The following is a 22,500-nucleotide window of genomic DNA, read 5'->3' as shown; positions in this document are numbered from 1 at the left end:
ATAAATCTGTGTGTTCATATCTAATCAATCCTCTATTTTATTGAATCAGATTCAGCTATGGTTAAAATCAGACACATCCTGCGCTTCATGTTGTTTTTTTAACAGAAAAGTTCTGGCCAGCAGTTGTTCAAGGATGGTTTCCTCAGCATGTGCATGTATGTGTGTGTGTGTGTGTGTGTGTGTGTGTGTGTGTGTGTGTGTGTGTGTGTGTGTGTGTGTGTGTGTGTGTGTGTGTGTGTGTGTGTGTATGCTGGAGTTACTGTGTGCAGGATGTGCTCAGAAATATAAAGCGCATCTCACCACAACAAAGCGTTTCAATCTAAAGGCCGTATAACTCACTTCAAGCAAGAATGTCCTCTGGGAAAACACTGCTGTTACTTTCAGACACAAAGATTTACTGCTCTTCATTTCCACTGCAGAATGAGATGCCTATAACAAGCAAGCTTAAAGATGCTCTGGATTATAGTTAGCAAGTCTGTCATTTTTTTCATTTTATCACAATTCATAAAATTGTGATAAACTGCTCCCCGGGGCGCCGCAGCATAAATGGCTGCCCACTGCTGTGTGTGTTCACTGCTGTGTGTGTGCACTTTGGATGGGTTAAATGCAGAGAACGAATACTGAGCATGGGTCATAATGTACAGTTTATTTTTACATCTGCACTAAATGTAGAAATTGTTATTTAATGTTTGTACTGTTTCACTTTATATTCAATATTATAATGTACTATTATACAGTTAATCTTGCTTAAAAATCTTAGATTTCTTTCCTTTAAAAACTAAAAAAAGGCAAACTATTATATATATATATATATATATATATATATATATATATATATATATATATATATATATATATATACACACACACACACAATTATGTATATATATATACAATTATGAAGAAAAAAAATGTGTATATATATATATATATATATATATATATATATATATATATATATATATATATATATATATATATATATATATATATATACACATTTTTTTTCTTCATAATCTGAACCCTGGATCAACCTTAAATATATATTTGTGGTTTTTTTTTTTTCTTGCATTTTCCCACAGTGTTTGCCAATAAAACTGTTTCTGATTCCAGTTCTTTTACAAATTAAAAATACATTAATTTTACAAGCCAGAATAGTTTGTTCAGGACAAACTGGATGGCAGTCATAAATAAATAAATAAATAAATAAATAAATAAATAAATAAATAAATAATAATAATGAAAATCCCATACAGATAGTGGAGACGGTTGGTGTAAAAGGTGGAATAAAAAAAAGCTTTTTCTAAAAAAAAAAAAAGCAGAAAAATCTAAAGCAGGACACAGCGTAAGCTAATAAATAAAACACTGTAAATAGAGTCAGGAGGCAAAACACTGAGCATCAAGGAATCAGGGTTGATGATACGCAAAAATACAAATAAGGAGAAGGTTAATATAAGAGGATATAATATATCCTATTCTCTTGGCTCCTGACTCCTATTATTTAAAACTAATCAACGTTTTCAAACCCGAACACTGTGTGAATATAACATAATGTATTAGAACAGATGTCACATAACAACACTGCTCACTTTCATCCTTTGCTTTATCCAATCCAAACACAGTAAAAATCTCTCTACTTCAAAGTCAAAAAACAGACATAAAATATACAGATGTTTTCGTGTCCTTACGGTTCCCCTGTGACATCAGCATGTGAGACTTACAGCAGCTGTGTTAACATCGACGCCTCGGATGCTGCTGCGCTACTCACTTTTTTTTTTTTTTTATTAATGAACCCAAAGCAAAGTCAACTCTGAAGTTCAGTTCAAAACAAACACTGTGCTTTAAACACTACTGAGGATCTGGAAGACATTCCCCAAACTACCACAATTTATTATTCAAGTTTTCAACCGTGTTTGTCCTCTCTGTTGGTGAAACCCCTTCAACTTCTGTTTGGGAGAAAATTATTCATTTAGAAGAAGGAGCTGGTGGAAATTGTTGCTCAGTGGATAAAGTATTAGACTATTGAGATCACCAAGCTGACACTGCTGGGCCCTTAAGCAAGGCCCTGTCAGGAGATCTGTCAGTTCTTTGCCAGACCACTAAAGGGGGAGCTGGCAGGTGTTCTTATTTAGTTGTTGTATTGTTTCCATGTGGGCGGTGCTATGACTTTACCTTTAACTTGTGCGACTACACCACATCTGATATGCCGACCAGTTTTTATTAAAACGACCGGCAGATGTTAGTGAGGAAAGAGGGACAAAAAAGGCAAAAACAAGTGAAGAGAAAAGCGATGAAGAAAATTGAGCAAAATGAATGTAAAGAAAACAGAAATTGTAGCAATTAAGTTCAGTTAAGTTAAGAGAATTTCAGTTAAGTTTGTTAATTTTAGTGAAGTTTAGTTAAGTTCCATTTAAGTGTAAAGTAGCATTAAGAGTGTACAGTAGCGAGTAAGTGACCGAAAGTGAAAGTGTAATTCCTCCTAACTCCTCCGCCTGTTTACTCCTCCCTCAACCTCCGTGCGCATCTTCCATAAAGTAAAACCAGTTTATTTTTTTAACATTCTCTTTTAATACTGTATGTTTTTATACAATATTTGTCATTTATAAATACAGGTACTGTACATTTTTCATATTCAGAACATAAACAAATCAACTGGGGTGAAATTTTGCGAGCTGGAACGGATTAATGGGATTTCAATTCATTTAAATGGGGAAAATTGCTTTGAGATACGAGCAATGAGAGATACGAGCAATTGATTGTAAATATAATGCATATGGTGTTCCTCAGCATCAATGTGAACAATCAACAAAAGAATTTCGGTGTTGATTTAAATGAAGACCATTAACTTCCATTATATGACACACCAATGATACATAAATGCTTAACGTTGCTGTAGGTATTATTTAATTGTTAAAATTGTAATTAACCAACTGGCCTCTTTAATTAAATACTTTCATGTTATATTAACGTTTCTTTATCTAACTCTCTATTTTTTAATGCATTAGGCAATATTAATAAATAAAACATTATTTTCAATGTTAATAAACCATTAAAAATATTACTAATTTTGCAAACACTTGAATTAACTGGATTTTTAATAAATGGTCAAACTTTACAGTGTTTATCCTTTGTTGAATGAAATGACTAATTAATTCTTAAACTTTGAGAATGTTTTTGAGAAAAAAAGAAGTTAATAGAAGATGTTAAAAACATGCACTCGAGAAGTGAACTTTTGTATGAATAGAATCACAACAATCCCAAAATGGCAGACCACAAGCTCCACATCACAACCCACAAAGTTCACAGCACAAACCCCAGACTATATTTCACAGCATGCACCGTGGCCTACAAACATCTCCATCCACAACAGAAACACACTAATCACACAAACATCAATCACCATCACCTATACTCACAGCACAAATGTTTCACAGCTTTGACCCATAACGTCAAGCCACTTTGTGTTGTCTAAACTACTGATCAGAAGGTTGTGAGTTTAAATCCCAGGTCCACCAAGCTGCCATGGCTGGGCCCCTGAGCAAGGCCCTTAACCCTCAATTGCTCAGTTGTATAGAAATGTACGTTTCTGTGGATAAAGGTGTCTGCTAAATGCCATAAATGTTTGGGAATCACATGAGCTGTGAATGTTTTGACCTACCATTGAAATGGTTGTTGTTTTTTTCATTAACATTTGAACAAAGCCAGTTAGTACATGCACTAACGTCCTTTATAATGTCTATAACTTTACTGACAACAGTGAAGTTAAATTCTGGATTCTGACTGGTCAGGAGGTATTGATTAGGTTTCTATAACAGCAGCTGTAATGCGCTTGTTCTGGTATATTATTACTTTCTATGATGAATAAAATATCTGTGTAATAATCGGTCTAAATGACATCCAAGAGGATGTTTATTTAAATAAATGGAAGGAGTATCCAGTGTCACTGTAAATGGATATAAAGAATGACGTGTCACTCTTTAATAGATAGAAAATTGTCATCATCGGTGAGATAGAATGACTTTATTTTGGAACGTATCAAAGAAATATTAGGAAGAATAAACTAAATTCTGTGAAGGACCCATAGTAAAGCATGTGTAAGTTTGATTCTTCTCAGAATGAGGACTCACCAGTTCTTTTATGATCTTCTTGACAATGTCTTTATCCTGCAGGTTGTGTAAGTATCGTGTTGATGGAGAACTAGCCAGCATCCTGAGCTTAGCCATTTTAGATATTTCTCTGGCAGCAGGTGTGACTCCGATGGCAAAGAAACGAACCCCTTGGTTCTTGGCGTCAGCTACGGCAGAAAACAAATCTGGATTTTTTGGATGTGACTCTCCATCGTAGAGCAGCAAAGCCACTTTGACACTTCCAGTTCCTGATTCATTTAGGTAGAGGCGCGTGAGGTTTGTGATGGCGTACGTCACGTATGTGCCTTGTCCAATGTAGGAAATAGGTGCAATGTTGGCTTTGAAGTTGGCCACGCCCCTCCACTGGCTGAAGGTCTGCTCAGGTATCACATGGCTGCTGTACTGAAGCAGCGCAGATCTAAAACTCAGGCTGCGGCCGTTCTGGAGGTGCGTGTCCTGCATGCGCTCAACCACTTCGGTGACAAAGTGCTTCTCCTGGCCATGGTTGTCTTTGGCACTTTCAGAGCTGTCCAGAAGAAATGCCAACTCAATACTGCAGTCCTCGTTCATGAGCACTGAGAAAAGCATATAACAAAACAGGCTTGAAAACCTTAAAGACATGAAGCCAATCATCTGAAACTCATTATACACACAGGACACTTAAACTGAAATAGAGTGTGAGACAAAGTCCACATTATGTATAGAAAATTCAATACATTTGAAAGCTTTCAGAAACTTTTGGAAGTCTCCATCTAAAAAACTGTGAATGTTTTCCAAAGAGAACGCAAAAAATCATTAAGAAGTCTTATTCATTCATGTTCTTTGTCCTGATTAGTGTCCCTGTGAATCTGAAGTCTGGAACACCAGGTGAGATCCTGGGACACACACTGAATAGGATACCAGTCTATGGATGGGATAAGTTTATCATACCAAGGAACTTTATCATACCAATTCCACCTGCTAGCATGGTTTGGAAGGAAACCTATGAATCTTAGAACTAGGAGAAAACCCACACGGACACAGAGAGATCACGTGTGATTCTGCACAGACAATAACCAGAGATCAGGATCTAACCTTGGACTATAAAGCGCCAACACGTCTGTTGCACCACCGTGCCAACTCTCTGTGTTGTTGCCTGACATGCTGGTTGAATCCTTGCTTGACACAGGGCAATAGATTTGTTCTGCCCAGGCAAGCAATCAACAGTAATGCACTTGCATGAAATGTTTGCATGCTTGGCATGGACAAAGCTTTTTTCATAGATTGCCTGGAAATTATGCATTTTGTTTTTTGATAATACAAGAAATTTTTATGATCAAAAAACACCTGCAAACATACAAACAAACAATGGAGGGTTTAATAGAAATTCAATTTCTGTGTCTGTGTGTGTTTAGTACTACAAATATTTGTATCTGTATCTTTAGCTTCTAGTGCTGTGATTTGCATACTAGAACCTGATTGGCACTCCGTCCAGTGTGTATCCTGCCTTGATGCCCGATGATGCCTGAGATAGGCACAGGCTCCCTGTGACCCGAGGTAGTTCGGATAAAGCGGTAGAAAATGAGTGAGTGAGTGAGTGAGTGAGTGAGTGAGTGAGTGAGTGAGTGAGTGAGTGAGTGAGTGAGAGAACCTGATTGGCTATTAAAATCTGTGACAAAATAGCACTAATGAAGTGACAAATTTGACACTCCCTTTTCATTTGTTTCCAGGAACCAATACAGTGACAGACATCTTTACACATACCTCTTGACTGAATGCCTTTATGTGATTGTTAATGTATCAGCAAATATGTAGTAGGTGTTACAAAAAATGCATAATTTTAAAAGATTTTAATTGAAAATTTTAATATTCAAAATTGAATATTGAATAAAATTGGGGGTTAATAATAGACTGAAAGACAAAAACATTTTAAACCATTGCCCAAGTCTGATATACTGTATTACGTTTTATCAAAGTACACAAAGAATCGATTTCTAATCAGAACATAGCACCTTGCATCAAAGTCAAAGTAAAGTCCAAAGTCCCTAAGGATTGATATCTTTAGACAGAAGACCTGGCAACCACCAGGAAAGTAAAATGGGATCATTTATATTGGATTTGACAGAGTTTAGTTTTGTCCAAATGAGAAGTGAATTGTTATTGCACCAGCTTGGCACTAGCGATAAAAAAAAACTCTGCTAGCTGTATAATGATTTAAGAAGAAGAAAAGAACGTTCAAAGCTTTCTCACACTCCTAGATCCTATAGATACATCTCTTATAAATCCCATTCACACACACACACACACACACACACACACACACACACACACACACACACACACACACACACACACACACACACAGAGAGAGAGAGAGAGAGAGAGAGAGAGAGAGAGAGAGAGAGAGAAAGAGGGACTGAGGGGGGAGGGTGAGAACATGGCATAAAAGAAACATGCCTCAGGACAGCGAAAGGGAATTTAATTCATAAAGCACACAGACATTAAGAGGAGATAAGATCACATCTTCCAGGCTCAAAATTCCAGAAGTTAATCATCATAAAGCTGGATCCATAATTCCATAATTACACAGGGTTAGAAATGGAAGGTACTGCACACACACACTATAGTACACTACATACTCTAATACACTCACTGCTATAATATCATTATACACTCACTATAACACACTTTAACACATTATATCACACTACACTGTGTTATACTACACAATTCCACACTACACTATGCTACACTACATTGTTGTACACTATAACACACTACACTGTGTTAAACTACACAATTCTACACAACACTACACTACACTACACTACACTATAACCTCTGGGGTGACAGTTCGATTCCTGCCTCCACCCTGTGTTTGTGTGTGTGGAGTTTACAAGTTCTCCCTGTGCTTTTTCCTCTGGGTTCTCTGTTTTCTCTAGTAGTATCTTTAACCTGTGTGTGTGTGTGTGTCTGTGTGTCTGTGTGTATCTGTGTGTGTGTGTGTGTGTGTGTGTGTGTGTGTGTGTGTGTGTGTGTGTGTGTGTGTGTGTGTGTGTGTGTGTGTGTGTGTGATTGTGCCCTGTGAGGGATGACACCTTATCCAGTTTGTCCCCTGACCTGTTCTCATGAGGTTCCCAGTAACCCTGTGCACTCTGCATGGTACAGAAGATGAATGGATTATATTATATTATATTATATTATATTATATTATATTATATTATATTATATTATATTATATTATATTATATTACATGATACTACTGTGTATGATACTACAGTATATTACCTCTGGCTTGCTTGCTTAGCTCAGGTCTGTCAGAATGGCCGAGCAGTCTAAGGCGCCAGACTCAAGGTTCAATACTTTCCAGGTTCCTGGGTCTTCTGGTCTCCTCATGGAGGCGTGGGTTCAAATCCCACTTCTGACAGTTGCTTATTACTGACTCAGGGATGTGGTAGTTTAATGGCTACATTATTGAACTACTGACCAGAAGGTTGTGAGTTCAAATCCCACATATCATTTTTATTCAGAATTTTTATACTCCTGTAAAGCTGTTCTGCAACAATGTCCACAGTTAAAGCAGGGTTTTTATTTAAATTGAACTATTTTTGATTAAAATAACATCTGTTTGATCAGAAATACGGCCTAGAAATGATATGTTATACTTAATTATCTGGATCATCAGCATTTGTGGTTTTGATTATGATCTTTAAACTTTTCCAGAAACTCGTCAGTATATTGTTATATTGAGAAATGAAAGATATTACATGTGAGAAACTGTATTAAGCTAAAGAAGGCTTATAAAGGTGTGTGTTTTATTCCCTTTACAGAACGATCTCTTGTTCGATTGACGGTACAAGTACAAGCATACTAGTGGAAAAAAAAACATCCCCAGCCCTGGTGTGTGCAGGGGTAAAGCCTCACACTGAGCGTTGTTCTTTGGTGTGAAGTTAGATGTGAGCAGTTTGCTTTTGACTTTTCTCCTGATGTTTCTCTCTTCTGTTTCTTCTTCCTCGTAGTCTTCCTCATAATCTTCTTGTTGAGACCAAACAAAGTGCAGCCCGAGCAGCAACAACAGCCAACTCACATGCAGCTGCATTGTACCTACACACACAAACACAGAGAGAGAGAGAGAGAGAGAGAGAGAGAGAGAGAGAGAGAGAGAGAGAGAGAGAGAGAGAGAGAGAGAGAGAGAGACAGAGAGAGATCTACTGTATCAAAAGCCAAATATGTTTAAAGCTTTATTTAAGCACAGAAGAATGTGTCTAATGATTAATGCTGCTTTCACACTATTTAAAATATACATGTAATCCATAAAACACGCTCTTTTCAGTACTCTTGTGAAACAAGCACACTTTTACTTCCTGTTCAGTCAGGATGCACGTTAATTACTGTAAAGGGGGAAAAAAATAAACATGAAGCCAAAGTCTAAGTGAAAACTTTATTTTTTTTAATTGCCAATCAGAATTACACCAAACTTTATTTCATCTGAATTACTGATGAATATAATAAATCTAACATAGAGAGAAAACTAGGATAAATACTGTAGCTGTTCCGTAATAGTACCGGTTGTCATGGTAACACACATAAGAACGGTCTGGCTAGGTTTGTTGGAAAGTGTTTCATGAATAATTGCATGCTCGGATATTTAATTAACCACTCAGACTGTTAGAACAGCAATGAAATCAAGTTTTATTTGAAATCAATTCGAAAAACTTTAATTCTGATTATCTTTTATAACCAACCAACCAACCAAAAAAAAAACCCACTGGTACAATTAAACTTAATCGTTATTTATACTTTTTTCTGCCCTTTTAGCGAAATCTGTATTTTTTTTGAAAAACACAATTCGAGCAACAATCCTGTTCCAAATTTTTTAATTTTGTTTTTCTACAATTTATCTAATAGAACAGACAATGAGCACTGAATATATACTGATATATATTATATACTTTCAGACCCAATATTACATTTCATTTAATTCAATATAATATAAGGCACTCGACATAAACGGATCAGAGTAAGAATGTTACTAATGTGTAAAATAAAATACATTTCTAATTTCTTTTTATGTTTTTTTTATTTTCAATTTCAATTTCAATTTAATTTATTTTTATTGCTCTTTAAACTTTGGACCTCGTCTCAAGGTAGCTTTACAGAATAATTCTTGAAGTTTTAAGGTTTGATCTGAGTCGAGATTTCAAGATGCAAACAGACTTCTGGGATTTTTTTAACCAGGTTAAAGAAATGAGGAGTTTGTCCCTCTGTTGATGATCTTACACTGAATTTTAGTGTTGATGATAAATTTGAGCTGATTTTCAGATGAACAAACACTTGGAGCATCTCAGAGAGCAGAAATGGGTTTGATATCAACATTTACTCTGAAGATACACACTTTTGTTTAAAAAAAAAAAGTGTTTGTTGTTTTTCTGAGCTCACCAAACTCTGGTCTTTTATTATTCCTCAGAATAGAGTGTTTAACATTAGCGGTAGAGCGTTTTCATATTTAGTTCCCAAACTCTAAAATCTCATTCCTGACACACTCTCCCAGGATAAATGTAGATTAAAGACATATCTCTTTAGCCTGGAATACACATAATACATCTCATAACCTTGTGCTCTAGTAGATCTGATCAAATGCTTATTATTATCTAGTGCTGGTTAATATTACAAACAGCAGCTACCCTAATTCCTCTCCTCTGCCTCTCTTTCTCCAACTATCATGAGGTGTCTAGAGATTGTGCTAGCTTCATGAAAAGTCCGGACTTTTAAAGAGAAGATGCCAACTCCATGTGGTCTTTGAGGATAACAACCTCCTAATCAAGCTAATTTATGTTACATAACTCCAACTGACCGCATTTGACTGATAGAAAATACATTATTCATAATAACACTCTCTGGTGTTTATTACAGTTTATAATCACACCCTTCAGTGTCACCCAAATGAGGATGAGGTTCACTTTTGAGTCTGGTTCCTCTCAAGGTTTCTTCCTCTTCCATCTAAGTAAGTTTTTCCTTATTACAGTCACCTCAGTCACCTTAATCTCGTTCATTATGTATAAATAGGGATACATTTAAATAAATTGACATAATATATCCGAGTGTATACTTTTATATGAGCTTCATATTGACACCACTGTGGAGTGAAACATGACAAAGACGATTAATCACCAACGTGCACACAACAAAAACAGGAGGAATCTCCATTTTTTGGTCTCACAGATCATTGGTGTATGTGTACAGAGAGTGAAAGGCAGATGCTTCATTATGATTCATGCAGATATAAATAGTGTTCAGTATAATGAGTGTAAAAGCACATATATTAGAATAAGAGTCTGTCAAATATCTAATTAAAGCTTTGTCAAGTCGTAAATCCTGATTAAACCTCTTTTCATAACTACATCATACTGTAGCTTTCGAATTTCTAATAATAGTTTTACGTTAAATACTGAATCATTCATAGAAACTAATGATTACTATAGTGTAAGATAAAACTCCTGTAATAAGACTAGAGATTAAGAAGAGACAACAAGTGACATTCATCTTCTCTTCACTTCTCTTCTCTTCTCTTTACTCACCTGCTGTGACGAGTTTCAGCACCAAACCGACCTATCCGAAACTATCCCACAATCAGACACTATTAAAAAAAAAAACATTGACACTATAAAATATCCCGCTGTGGCACAGAGAGGAACCGAACCTCAGAGCACGAGTGTGAGGCGTTCGAGGCGGAGAGAAAGAGTCTGTGTGTGTTTGTGTGTGTGTGTGTGTGTGAGCGAGAGAGTGTATGCACATCTGTTGCCAACCTGAGGCGTTTTCACACTCCACAGCTCCTCTCTTAAAGATTTGAAACCTACCCAGTTTCCCTCTCATACGCTCGGTGTAATCCATCAGCCGAGACGTCAGCCGAGGAGCAGCAGGTCTTAGCTTTAGTTTTCGTGCTATGACGCTAACAAGTAATTACAAGTAAGTGTGAAGCCTCCAGTTTACACTGAGATATAAAGTCATTTCCCACGAGGTCTTAAGATTGCAGCGATCTCTGTTATGCCAGATTTTAGTAAGATGTAAAGGAATTTGGAGCGTTGTAAATACAAACCATGTAAATCATTTCTATTTGAACTCTTTTTCTCAGAGACTTGAACGCCTTTATCATGTCTTACTCCACAGTGGTGCTAAAATGAAGCTCATATGAAAGTGTACACTAAGGACTTTGTAGTGTTTCATAAATCTTTGGCAAGTTTTTAAAAGAAAAAACAAAAAAAATGTATCTTCAGAGTAAATGTGATGCACCAAGAGTAAATGTGATGCACCAATCTGAGATGCACCAAGTGTTTGTTCATCTAAAAAGCAGCTCAGATTTCTCTTCAGCACTAAAATTCAGTGTAAGATTATCAACAGAGTGACAAACATACGTCTAAAACACACTGAAAGAATGACAGAAACCTGATTTATTTTGGATCAGACTCACAGACATGACATCAGACGTTTCTTTATACCGATTAAAAACGTTCCATGAGTTAAACACTGTTGTACTGGTAATAAAGACATCTATTAATGAAGTCTATTAGTTCTGTTTAAACGACATTATCTTTGCAGTTCAGAAAGTTCAAAATTTCAAGATTAATATTAGACATATATATAAATGTGTTTGTATTTATCCATAATGAAAAAAAAGCCTGAGGTGACTGTGGTGAGGAAAAACTCCCTTAGATGGAAAAGTAAGAAATCGTGAGAGGAACCAGACTCAAAAGTGAACCTTATACTCATTTGGGTGATGCTGGAGGGTGTGATAATAAATATACAGTCTGACAATTGTGTACTGATGAAAAGGTTGTTGTCTTCAAAGACCAGAAGGAGTTGACATCTCCTCCTAGAATGTCAAAATACTTCATAAAGCAGAGTCCAACTGGAGCTGGTACAATCTCTGGATGCTTCAGGATGGGTAGAAAAAGAAAATGAGTGGAGAGGGTTTAGTATAGCTGCTGTTTATAATATTAGCAAGCACTAGATAATAATGCGCATGATATCAGATGTATTAGAGCAGAAGATTATAGGATGTATTATGTGTATTCTGGGCTAAAGAGATAGGTTTTTAATCTACATTTAAACTCGATTTAAACTAAGTGTGTCTGAGCCCCGAACAGGAAGTCTCAGAAAGACTAGTCCAAAGTTTGGGAGCTAAATAAGAAAATGCTCTACCACCATTAGTAGACTTTGATATTCTGGGAACTACCAGAAGTCCTGAGTTTTGTGATCTCAGAGAGCGCGAAGGATTGTAACGTGTTAAAAAATACACGGGAGCTAAACCATTAAGAGCTTTTTACGTTCTAAACTTAACAGGCGACCAGTGTAGAGATGATAAAATTGGGGTTATATAATCATATTTTCTTGTCCTGGTGAGAATTCTGTCAATTCAAGTCAAGTCAAGTTTATAAGTTTATTTATAAAGCACTTTTTTTTTTTTTTAAACAAGTGTTTGTCAAAGTGCTGTACATACAGAAAGTACACATGGTTTATTAATACAAACACACAAATAAAAGAAAAACACTTAAGACACAATAAAACAATAAAAGAAAGCAGCTCTCACATGGCATCGTATGCCAGACTGTAAAAATAAGTTTTTAGGGCAGATTTAAAGACCTCAAGTGTTTGAGCCTGTCTAATATAGAGAGTCAAACTGTTCCAGGGGCCATACCTGTAAAGGCTCGGTCCCCCGGTCAGCAGACCTTAGTGCTCTTGACGGAGCGTACAGATTATTCAAATCTGATAAGTAACTTGGCGCTGACCCATTAAGAGATTTAAAAACAAGCACCAATATTTTAAAATGAATCCTATAATGGACAGGAAGCCAGTGAAGAGACGCGAGAATGGGAGAGATATGTTCCCGCTTTCTCTGGCAGCTGCATTTTGGACTAACTGTAGGACAACCACCTAGTAATGCATTACAACAGTCCAGTCTAGAGGTTATGAATGCATGAACTAGCTTCTCAGCATTAAAAACAGATAGCATGGCAATATTTTTATGGTGGAAGAAGGCTGTTTTTGTAGTAAGTTACTGTCTAATATAACACCCAGGTCTTTCACTGTTGAGCTAGTAGTTACAGAACATCCCTCTAAATGGACGTTGAAGTGTGAGAGCTCCTGTGTACTGGTTTTTGGTCCGATGAGTAATATTTCTGTCTTTTTAACAGTAGAAACAGGTCATCCAATCATATAGTGCATCCTGTTAACCTAGACAATTTAGATATTTCATCTGGTTTTGATGAGATATATAACTGGGTCTCATCAGCATAACAATAGAAACTAATCCTATGCCTTCAAATGAGGTTCCCTAATGGAAGCATGTACATTGAGAAAAGCAGAGGTCCCAGAACTAATCCTTGAGGGACCCCATAATAAACTGGCAATAAACTGGAGGATTCTCCATTTAAATCTACAAAATGATATCGATCAGACAGTTAGGATCTAAACCAACTTAAAGCCTGTCCCTGAATACCTGTGTCATTTTGTACTTTTTTATCTATTGTGTTGAATGCAGTAAAAAGTTCAAGAAGAACTAATAGTGACATACAGTCTTGTTCCGAAGCTAAGAACAAGTCGTTTGTAACTTTAACAAGTGCAGTTTCGGTGCTATGATGAGGCCTGAAACCTGACTGAAACTCTTTAAAGATATTGTTCTCCTGTAAGAAGGAGCTCAGTTAAACAGACACAACCTATTCTAGTATTTTATTCTATTACATACTGTAAACAGAATGTTTGAAACGGGTCTGTAGTTTAATAGTTAATTAGGATCTAAATTAACCGAGATAGAAATAATGGATAAAAGTATTTAATTATTTGTATTTATACTTAAAATGAAAAACTTATTATTTTATATAATTTATATTGAATCAATGTGAATGTGAATTTAAAAAAAAAAATAAATGAATTGGTGTTTTGAACGTTATTAATTATTAATGGCAGTCACAAGTTTGCTGTAATAATAATAATAATAATAATAATAATAATAATAATAATAATAATAATAATAATAATAATAATAATAATAATAATAAGCTAAATGTGATTCAAAAACGATAATCACTTAAGAGATGTGAATAGGAAGTGATCACCTAATACAAATGTATAGACTTTATTGTGTTGATACATTTAATGATTGTTTGGAGTAAAACAATAGCAGAAAATTTGACATAAATAAATAAATAAATATAATAACATATTCATTGTTTTTATTTACAAAGCCTTTCAGTAAATCTGAAAACTGATATAATTAGCATAAGAGTCTATTATTAACATACAGACTGCAGATTTCTTTGAGAGGAAATCAGTGGAATTTTCTAGAAAATCATTTGCATGCTTCTATATTTATGGGGAATCTGGACCTTTATGCTTGTTTTATGTCATAGGTCATATTTCTCAGCTATTTCTGTATCCAGATGTTGCTGCCTTTACACAAGTGGTTAATGTTAAATGTCTGTGCAACTTTAAATGCCTGTTATTTAATTCTCAGCCCTCAGGTTATCTTGTTCTACTCTGAAAGCCGCTGTGAAGACAGGTGCAGGTGAGCCGTCACTCAGGAACGCTGCAGTAAATTTCACGACATGATTCAGCAACACGTACTGATGTTTTAACTTGTAATTCTCACACACACACACACACACACACACACACACACACACACACACACACACACACACACACACACACACACACACACACACACACACACACACACAAGGTATAGCGTGCACTTTAAGATTAGACCAACACAATAAAAAGAATCTATATAATCTCAGATTGTAAAATGTCTTTCTTTCTTTTTTTTGAGTCTTGGACTGAAGCCTAAATTCCCAGCAGCCTCAGAAGCATGCACATGGACCCGATCCATCATAAATAATCCTTTAAAAGGTCTGTAATTCACCCTCGAGCTCGGTAAGTGTGTAAGCTGAGTGTGTGATGTATAGGGCTGTCACATTTCTTGTCACGAGATGCTACTGAAGTCCTGACAGAGAGAAACTATTAGCGCTCCTGAAGAAAATCTGATCTCGCTGAGTATGACATCACTCACAGAGAAAAGACATCACGCTGAGGTCAGGCCTCACGCTATCATAACCGCTAACACACGTCAGGTCGCATGCAGAGTTTTTAGAAGAGAAATTCAGACAAGTTTGTTATTTTTTTATACTAGAGTCATGTGGCTAAGTTTGCTGACATGAAAGGAAAGCTTAGAGCTTCAGACACCATGTTAAACACTGTACTGTAAGTGTAAGAAAATAAATCAATGAAAGCAAAGATCTTGATGAAGAAAAGTAGTTTATTCCAGCGTAGCAGTGACAAAATGCCAAATGATGTAAATGTAAACTTTAAAAAGATGTTTGTTATTAGGTTAAGATTATGTGGTGTGTCTGCAATATAAAAGTTGTTCATAACAAGTGAATGTCATGTAATGGAATAAAAAAAATATAAATAAGACATCAACCAGTGACAGTACAAAAGATGAGCATAATCGAGTAGAGAAATTAAACTGACAGATAAAAAAAAACCCAAACATTTGGATCTAGCCCCACCCATTTCCAGGTAACCCCACCCATTTTGAGTTAACCGCGCCTATTTGGATCTAGCTCCAAATGAACAATTTATGGGAAAATCCAGTGAATAAATGAATCACCACACAATATCCTTGGCACAGATTTCCTGTGAATCTTAACCATGAGGGCCCTGAAGCTGACCACATCTTCACCTCCATAAGGGATAATAAACATTATGATTAAATGGCTCATGTGGGGATAGGGGATAGTTGGCCTTACACATGAACAGGCCATGAATAAATATTTATGGGCCCCATGTGGACAGAATAATGGGCCCAAATGCCATCACATCACTAAGCCATATGGAGCCATGGACATGTTGCCTGGGCATGAAATTATAAAGACAAATTGAACAGATCTAACAGACACAATGTGAATTCCATGGCCTTCAGATGTTTGATGTTCTGCCTGATTAATTATTAAACCTCTCCTGGTCCTCTCCTGAATCCCCATGAGACACAAGATCACTTCATGAGTAGACATGTGAAGTACAGCTTCAGTGATAAGTCATTCTCTGACTCATGGGAATATATCCATTTTTTTTATCTGTGAGCTGCTGATTAACATGGGAAGATTTCAGAAGTCTTAACCTGGGGGTTTGTTAAAGCGGACATCGATCACATGTGATCTCAGATACCACAGAGACTCTTAATTCAACAAAAGAACGAACATATAATGGAGATCTGAAACATATATATATATATATATATATATATATATATATATATATATATATATATATATATATATATATATATATATATATATTTAAAAAGAGCTTGATTTGAATTTTTCAGCAGCGTAAAAAATGCAGTGTGTCGTCCTCATTGTAACTTCAGCTGGTGTCATCTACAAGATTAAAGGAATAAGAGTTTTGTTAAAAGTATGGTGATTGTGTGTGTGTGTGTGTGTGTGTGTGTGTGTGTGTGTGTGTGTGTGTGTGTGTGTGTGTGTGTGTGTGTGTGTGTGTGTGTGCGAGAGAGTGAGTGAGTAAGTGAGTGAGATAGAAAGAGAGAGCGAGATAAGAGACTGAGAGAGAGAGAAAGAGCTAAAGAAAGAGAGAGAGAGAGAGAGAGAGAGAGAGAGTGTGTGTGTGTGTGTGTGTGTGTGTGTGTGTGTGTGTGTGTGTGTGTGTGTGCGAGAGAGTGAGTGAGTAAGTGAGTGAGATAGAAAGAGAGAGCGAGATAAGAGACTGAGAGAGAGAGAAAGAGCTAAAGAAAGACAGCGAGAGACACACACAGAGAGAGAGAGAGAGAGTGTGTGTGTGTGTGTGTGTGTGTGAGAGAGAGAGAGAGAGAGAGAGAGAGAGAGAGAGAGAGAGAGAGAGAGAGAGAGAGAGAGAGAGAGAGAGAGAGAGAGAGATACTCATTGTATTAAAAAAACTGTGTATGTGTGTGAATGAAAAAGACTGGGGGGGGAGATTTAGAAAGAGAGTGAGAGAGTGAGTTAGAGAGAGTGAGTGAGAGAGAGAGAGTGAGTGAGAGAGAGAGAGGGGGAGAGAGAGAGAGAGAGAGAGAGAGAGAGTAAGAGAGCTTACCAGTAAACTGCTTCTCGACAGAATAACTAGAATTTCCTCCCTGTTATAAATATAAATAACAAACACACATTGATGAAGTGAATAATTTACTGGAGTTAGAGTTAAAGGTTTCTGAGAGATGTTGTTGTGTTGTGTTGTTGATGTTGTTGTTGTGTTGTTGTGTTGTTGATGTTGTTGTTGTGTTGTTGTTGTTGTTGTTGTTGTTGTTGTTGTTGTTTACTCACTGGTGAAAAGCTTGCACTTTTCTTCACTCCTGTTGGATTGATGTTGGCTTTGGGAGCTGGGTATGTTGGAGGGAGTGGAATCGACAGGCCCCCTGTAGCATGCTCATGGTGAGGAGACACAGACCTGGCTGAGGGTTTGCTAACAGGGATGGGTGGCAGGGGTCCTTTCCTCTTTGCCAGAGAAAGACTTTGGGTCATTTCTGAGTGGTCAGACTCTGGAGCTTTGGGGGACACAGAGCTGTAAAAGTGTAACCTCATCAGGACATTAAAGGGGCAGTTTGTCTTGATGAGTATTGCACCTTTAAACTTTATTTACATTTTGTTTTATTATCTTAAAAACCTCTGAATTTTACCAAAGCAGCATGCTGTTAGAGTTATTACTCAAAAAACAGCTTGCATGGTTTAACATCCTCAGGGCTTAAAACCTATATATCCTCAGGGTTTAACATCCTCAGGGCTTAAAACATATATATCCTCAGGGTTTAACCTCCTCAGGGTTTAACATCCTCAGGGCTTAAAACATATATATCCTCAGGGTTTAACCTCCTCAGGGTTTAACATCCTCAGGGCTTAAAACATATATATCCTCAGGGTTTAACCTCCTCAGGGTTTAACCTCCTCAGGGCTTAAAACCTCAGGGTTTAACCTCCTCAGGGCTTAAAACCTCAGGGTTTAACATCCTCAGGGCTTAAAACCTCAGAGTTTAACATCCTCAGGGCTTAAAACCTCAGAGTTTAACATCCTCAGGGCTTAAAACCTCAGAGTTTAACATCCTCAGGGTTTAAAACCTCAGGGTTTAACATCCTTGGGGTTTAAAACCTCAGGGTTTAACATCCTCAAGGTTTAACATCCTCAGGGTTTAACATCCTCAAGGTTTAACATCCTCAGGGTTTAAAACCTCAGGGTTTAACATCCTTGGGGTTTAAAACCTCAGGGTTTAACATCCTCAAGGTTTAACATCCTCAGGGTTTAAAACCTCAGGGTTTAACCTCCTCAGGGTTTAAAACCTCAGGGTTTAACATCCTCAGGGTTTAAAACCTCAGGGTTTAACATCCTCACTGTTTAACCTCTTTACTGTTTAACCTCCTCAGGGTTTAACCTCCTCACTGTTTAACCTCCTCAGGGTTTAAAACCTCAGGGTTTAACCTCCTCAGGGTTTAACCTCCTCACTGTTTAACCTCCTCACTGTTTAACCTCCTCACTGTTTAACCTCCTCAATGTTTAACCTCTTCACTGTTTAACCTCCTCAGGGTTTAACCTCCTCACTATTTAACCTCCTCAATGTTTAACCTCTTCACTGTTTAACCTCCTCAATGTTTAACCTCTTCACTGTTTAAACTCCTCAGGGTTTAACCTCCTCACTGTTTAACCTCCTCAATGTTTAACCTCTTCACTGTTTAACCTCCTCACTGTTTAACCTCCTCAGGGTTTAACCTCCTCACTGTTTAACATCCTCACTGTTTAACCTCCTCACTGTTTAACCTCCTCAGGGTTTAACCTCCTCAGGGTTTAACATCCTCACTATTTAACCTCCTCACTGTTTAACATCCTCACTGTTTAACCTCCTCAGGGTTTAACCTCCTCACTGTTTAACCTCCTCAGGGTTTAACCTCCTCACTGTTTAACCTCCTCAGGGTTTAACCTCCTCACTGTTTAACATCCTCACTGTTTAACCTCCTCACTGTTTAACCTCCTCAGGGTTTAACCTCCTCACTGTTTAACATCCTCACTGTTTAACCCCCTCACTGTTTAACCTCCTCACTGTTTAACATCCTCACTGTTTAACCTCCTCAGGGTTTAACCTCCTCACTGTTTAACCTCCTCAGGGTTTAACCTCCTCACTGTTTAACCTCCTCAGGGTTTAACCTCCTCACTGTTTCCACATAGGGGGTTTATTTGAGATTAGAGCTATGCATCATGCATAGATAGACAGACAGATAGATAGATAGATAGATAGATAGATAGATAGATAGATAGATAGATAGATAGATAGATAGATAGATTAGGTATATATAAATATTTTTAATATATATAATATAAAAATGTAAAAGATAAAATAAAATAAAAAATAAAAACACTGTGTGATGCCTTTACACTGTACTAACTGCCTGGTCATGGCCAAAGTGGATTACTAAAATGTGAAGATATTAATTGGTTTATATATTTTGGGAAGTACAAACGATGACCTGTGTTTTGGAGATGATGAGTATGGATGATGGTGAGCTTCTTACCAGCCCTGAGACAGACAGGTGTTGAGTTTGTTCCTCAGCAGCCATCCGGAGGCTGAGTCCAGACTGTGCGTCCGTACAAAAGTAGGACGAGCTGCACAACACAGTAACACAATACTGATCAGTCACAGCAGAGCTGATGGCCTTTGTGTGTGTGTATGTGTGTGTGTGTGTGTGTGTGTGTGTGTGTGTGTGTGTGTGTGTGTGTGTGTGTGTGTGTGTGTGTGTGTGTGTGTGTGTGTGTGTGTGTGTGAGTGTGCGCAGACCTTTAGTGTTTCTGATGCAGTTCTGTACAGCTTTGTGGAACCGGCTCGCCTCGTCCTCATCGCTAAAGTTCAGCCCCGCCCAACATTCCTGTTCAGGCATGTAAGGATGCATTGATACCTTTTTTCCATTTTTCTTTCAACTACCAGTGCATGTCTTTTTTATTTATTTATTTTTAACTTGGCATGTCTTAATACCGCTGTCTGAAACTGTAAAGGTTTTCACATTTTCCCAGTGGACTGAGATTAGATTAAAGTGTTCGAATCCTTTTTACTACAGCATTGGTGTTCAATCCTGCCACATATGGGACCTTTTCAGTTAGATGGGTTTTAGACGTGTGTTTTTCCCTCTGTTGTTAATCTTACAGTGAATTTTAGTGTTGAAGATAAATCTGAGCTGATTATAAATAAACACTTGGAGCAGCTCAGAGAGCAGAAATGGGTTTAATGTTAATATTAAGAATAGAAGTTATTATAGTTATTAACCAGGGTCAGTCGTGATACAGCATCCCAGAAGCAGTAAGGTTTAAGGGCTCCTCCTGAACCTGCTGCTCTAATCAACACCACAGAGCCTTAATCACATCAGCCACAATTTGTACAAAAGAAAATTAGCATTTTCTCTGAACTTTTAACAGACATTCATCACGCTGAATCTGAATTTAGTATTTAATAGGAACTAAAAGAAAGAAAGAAAGAAAGAAAGAAAGAAAGAAAGAAAGAAAGAAAGAAAGAAAGAAAGAAAGAAAGAAAGAAAGAAAGAAAGAAAAACAGAAAAAAGCAAGAAAGAAGCAAGAAAGAAAGAAGGAAAAAAGAAAGAAAGAAAGAAGGGAAAAGAAAGAAAGCAAGAAAGAAAGGAAGAAAGAAAGAACAAAGGAAAAAGAAAGAAAGCAAGAAAGAAAGGAAGAAAGAAAGAAAGAAAGAAAGAAAGAAAGAAAGAAAGAAAGAAGTGAAAAAGAAAATAAATCAATAAATAAATTAATAAATAAAGAACTAATTAAAAAAAATAAATCAAATAAATAAATTAATAAATAAATAACTAATTAAAAATTAAATAAATAAATAAATAAATAAATAAATAATAAATAAATAAATAAATAAATAAATAATAAAAACATAAAAAATATAATAAATAAATCAATAAATAATCAAAACCATAAAAAATCAATAATAATAAATAAATAAATAAAAAAATGAATAAATAAATAAATAAATAAAATAAATAAATGAATAAATAAATAAAGAACTAAAAACATAAAAATCAATAAATAATCAATAAATAAATATTAAAAAATGAAATAAGAAATAATTTAAAATAAATAAATCAATAAATAAATTAATAAATAAAAACCAAATTAAAAAATAAATAAATAAATAAATAAATAAATAAATAAATAAATAAATAAATAAATAAATAAAGAAATAAAGAAATAAATAAATAAATAAATAAATAAATAAATAAATAAATAAATAAATAAATTAATAGATAAATAACTAATTAAAAATAAATAAATCAATAAATAAATAAATTAATAAATAAATAACTAATTAAAAATAAATAAATCAATAAATAAATTAATAAATAAATAACTAATTTAAAATAAAATAAATAATTAAATAAATAAATCAATAATACAATAAAAAAATCAATAAATAAATCAATAAATAAATCAAAACATAAAAAATCAATAAATAAATAAATAAATAAATAAATAAATAAATAAATAAATAAATAAATAAATAAATAAATAAATAAATTAATTAATTAATTAATTAATAAATAATTAAAAACATAAAAAAAATAAAAAAAAAAATAGAAAGAAAGAAAGAAAGAAAGAAAGAATGAAGGAAAAAAGAAAGAAGGAAGAAAGAAAGAAAGAAAGAAAGAAAGAAAGAAAGAAAGAAAGAAAAAAAAGAAAGAAAGAAAGAAAGACAGGAAAGACAGGAAAGAAGGAATAAAGAAAGAACAAAAGAATGCAGGAAATTTAAATCTGAGCTGCAATGAAATGATCTCCTCTAGTATTGTAGAGAAAAACAGAGATAGTGACGAAACGCTATAAGTTCTTAAAGTCCTGAGTGTCTACTTCCATATGAGCTCATTATTAACGCCACTGTGGAGTGAGACACGATAAAGACGTTCAATCATCAACATGGACACAAAACAACAGGAGGAAATGCGATGGTTAAAATGGACAAACTGTATAAAGGAGTGAAGAAAGGATGTGGTATCCTAGGGGTTAAGTTGCTGGACTACCAATCGGAAGGTTGCGAGTTCAATTCCCATGTCCCGCTGCTGGGCCCCTGAGCAAGGCCCTTAACCCTCGCTTGCTCAGTTATATAAAATGTAAGGCGTCTACTAAATGCTGGAAACGTAAACGTAAGAAGGAAGTCACACTAACGTCACTGAGGAAGGTGTGGAAAAAGGGGCGGGGTGTTGCGTATGTGAACGGTGAATACACCTCCTGTTCCCAGAGCAGTTTGGCTCTCTGCAGACACAAACACAGAAATATTCATTTATTTCTCTACACAGTTTGTTGGTTTAAATAGATTTATCTG

At 35.7% G+C, this 22,500-nt stretch overlaps 2 protein-coding genes and 1 non-coding gene across 5 annotated transcripts in view; 1 reads left to right on the top strand and 2 right to left on the bottom strand.

Annotated features, from left to right (window-relative positions):
• Window positions 1-10,925, bottom strand: part of col28a2b (collagen, type XXVIII, alpha 2b) — a 44,449-nt gene extending 33,524 nt beyond the window's left edge. Inside the window, exons 1-3 of the mRNA XM_027143349.2 lie at window positions 10,686-10,925; window positions 8,032-8,211; window positions 4,128-4,702 (exon numbers count right to left, since the gene is read on the bottom strand). Coding sequence (XP_026999150.2) covers window positions 4,128-4,702; window positions 8,032-8,206 — 750 coding nt within the window. The 5' untranslated portion in view covers window positions 8,207-8,211; window positions 10,686-10,925. The remainder of the gene's footprint in view (window positions 1-4,127; window positions 4,703-8,031; window positions 8,212-10,685) is intronic.
• On the top strand, window positions 7,424-7,534 carry trnal-caa. Its single transcript has 2 exons — window positions 7,424-7,461; window positions 7,489-7,534. It is a non-coding gene; the product is annotated as a tRNA-Leu (tRNA).
• Window positions 10,926-15,401: 4,476 nt separating the features above from the next.
• si:dkey-197j19.6 (wiskott-Aldrich syndrome protein) overlaps window positions 15,402-22,500 on the bottom strand; it is a 10,122-nt gene continuing 3,023 nt past the window's right edge. For 2 of the 3 annotated variants that reach the window (XR_007140710.1, XR_007140709.1), the window contains exons 3-9: window positions 22,344-22,430; window positions 19,951-20,038; window positions 19,688-19,778; window positions 17,457-17,694; window positions 17,233-17,272; window positions 16,464-16,544; window positions 15,402-16,401 (exon numbers count right to left, since the gene is read on the bottom strand). Coding sequence is in view for 1 of the 3 variants with exons in the window: in XM_047814424.1 (XP_047670380.1) it covers window positions 16,531-16,544; window positions 17,233-17,272; window positions 17,457-17,694; window positions 19,688-19,778; window positions 19,951-20,038; window positions 22,344-22,430 (558 nt within the window). In the remaining 2 variants the exon portion in view is untranslated. Of the gene's footprint in view, window positions 16,402-16,433; window positions 16,545-17,232; window positions 17,273-17,456; window positions 17,695-19,687; window positions 19,779-19,950; window positions 20,039-22,343; window positions 22,431-22,500 lie in introns of those variants that run through there. The other variant, XM_047814424.1, reaches the window with a different exon arrangement.

The sequence above is a fragment of the Tachysurus fulvidraco genome, chromosome 5 (assembly GCF_022655615.1).
Source record: "Tachysurus fulvidraco isolate hzauxx_2018 chromosome 5, HZAU_PFXX_2.0, whole genome shotgun sequence".
Taxonomy (NCBI): domain Eukaryota; kingdom Metazoa; phylum Chordata; class Actinopteri; order Siluriformes; family Bagridae; genus Tachysurus; species Tachysurus fulvidraco.
The sequence above is the reverse complement of the archived record's forward strand: the minus strand, read 5'-3'. Positions and strand labels throughout refer to the sequence as shown.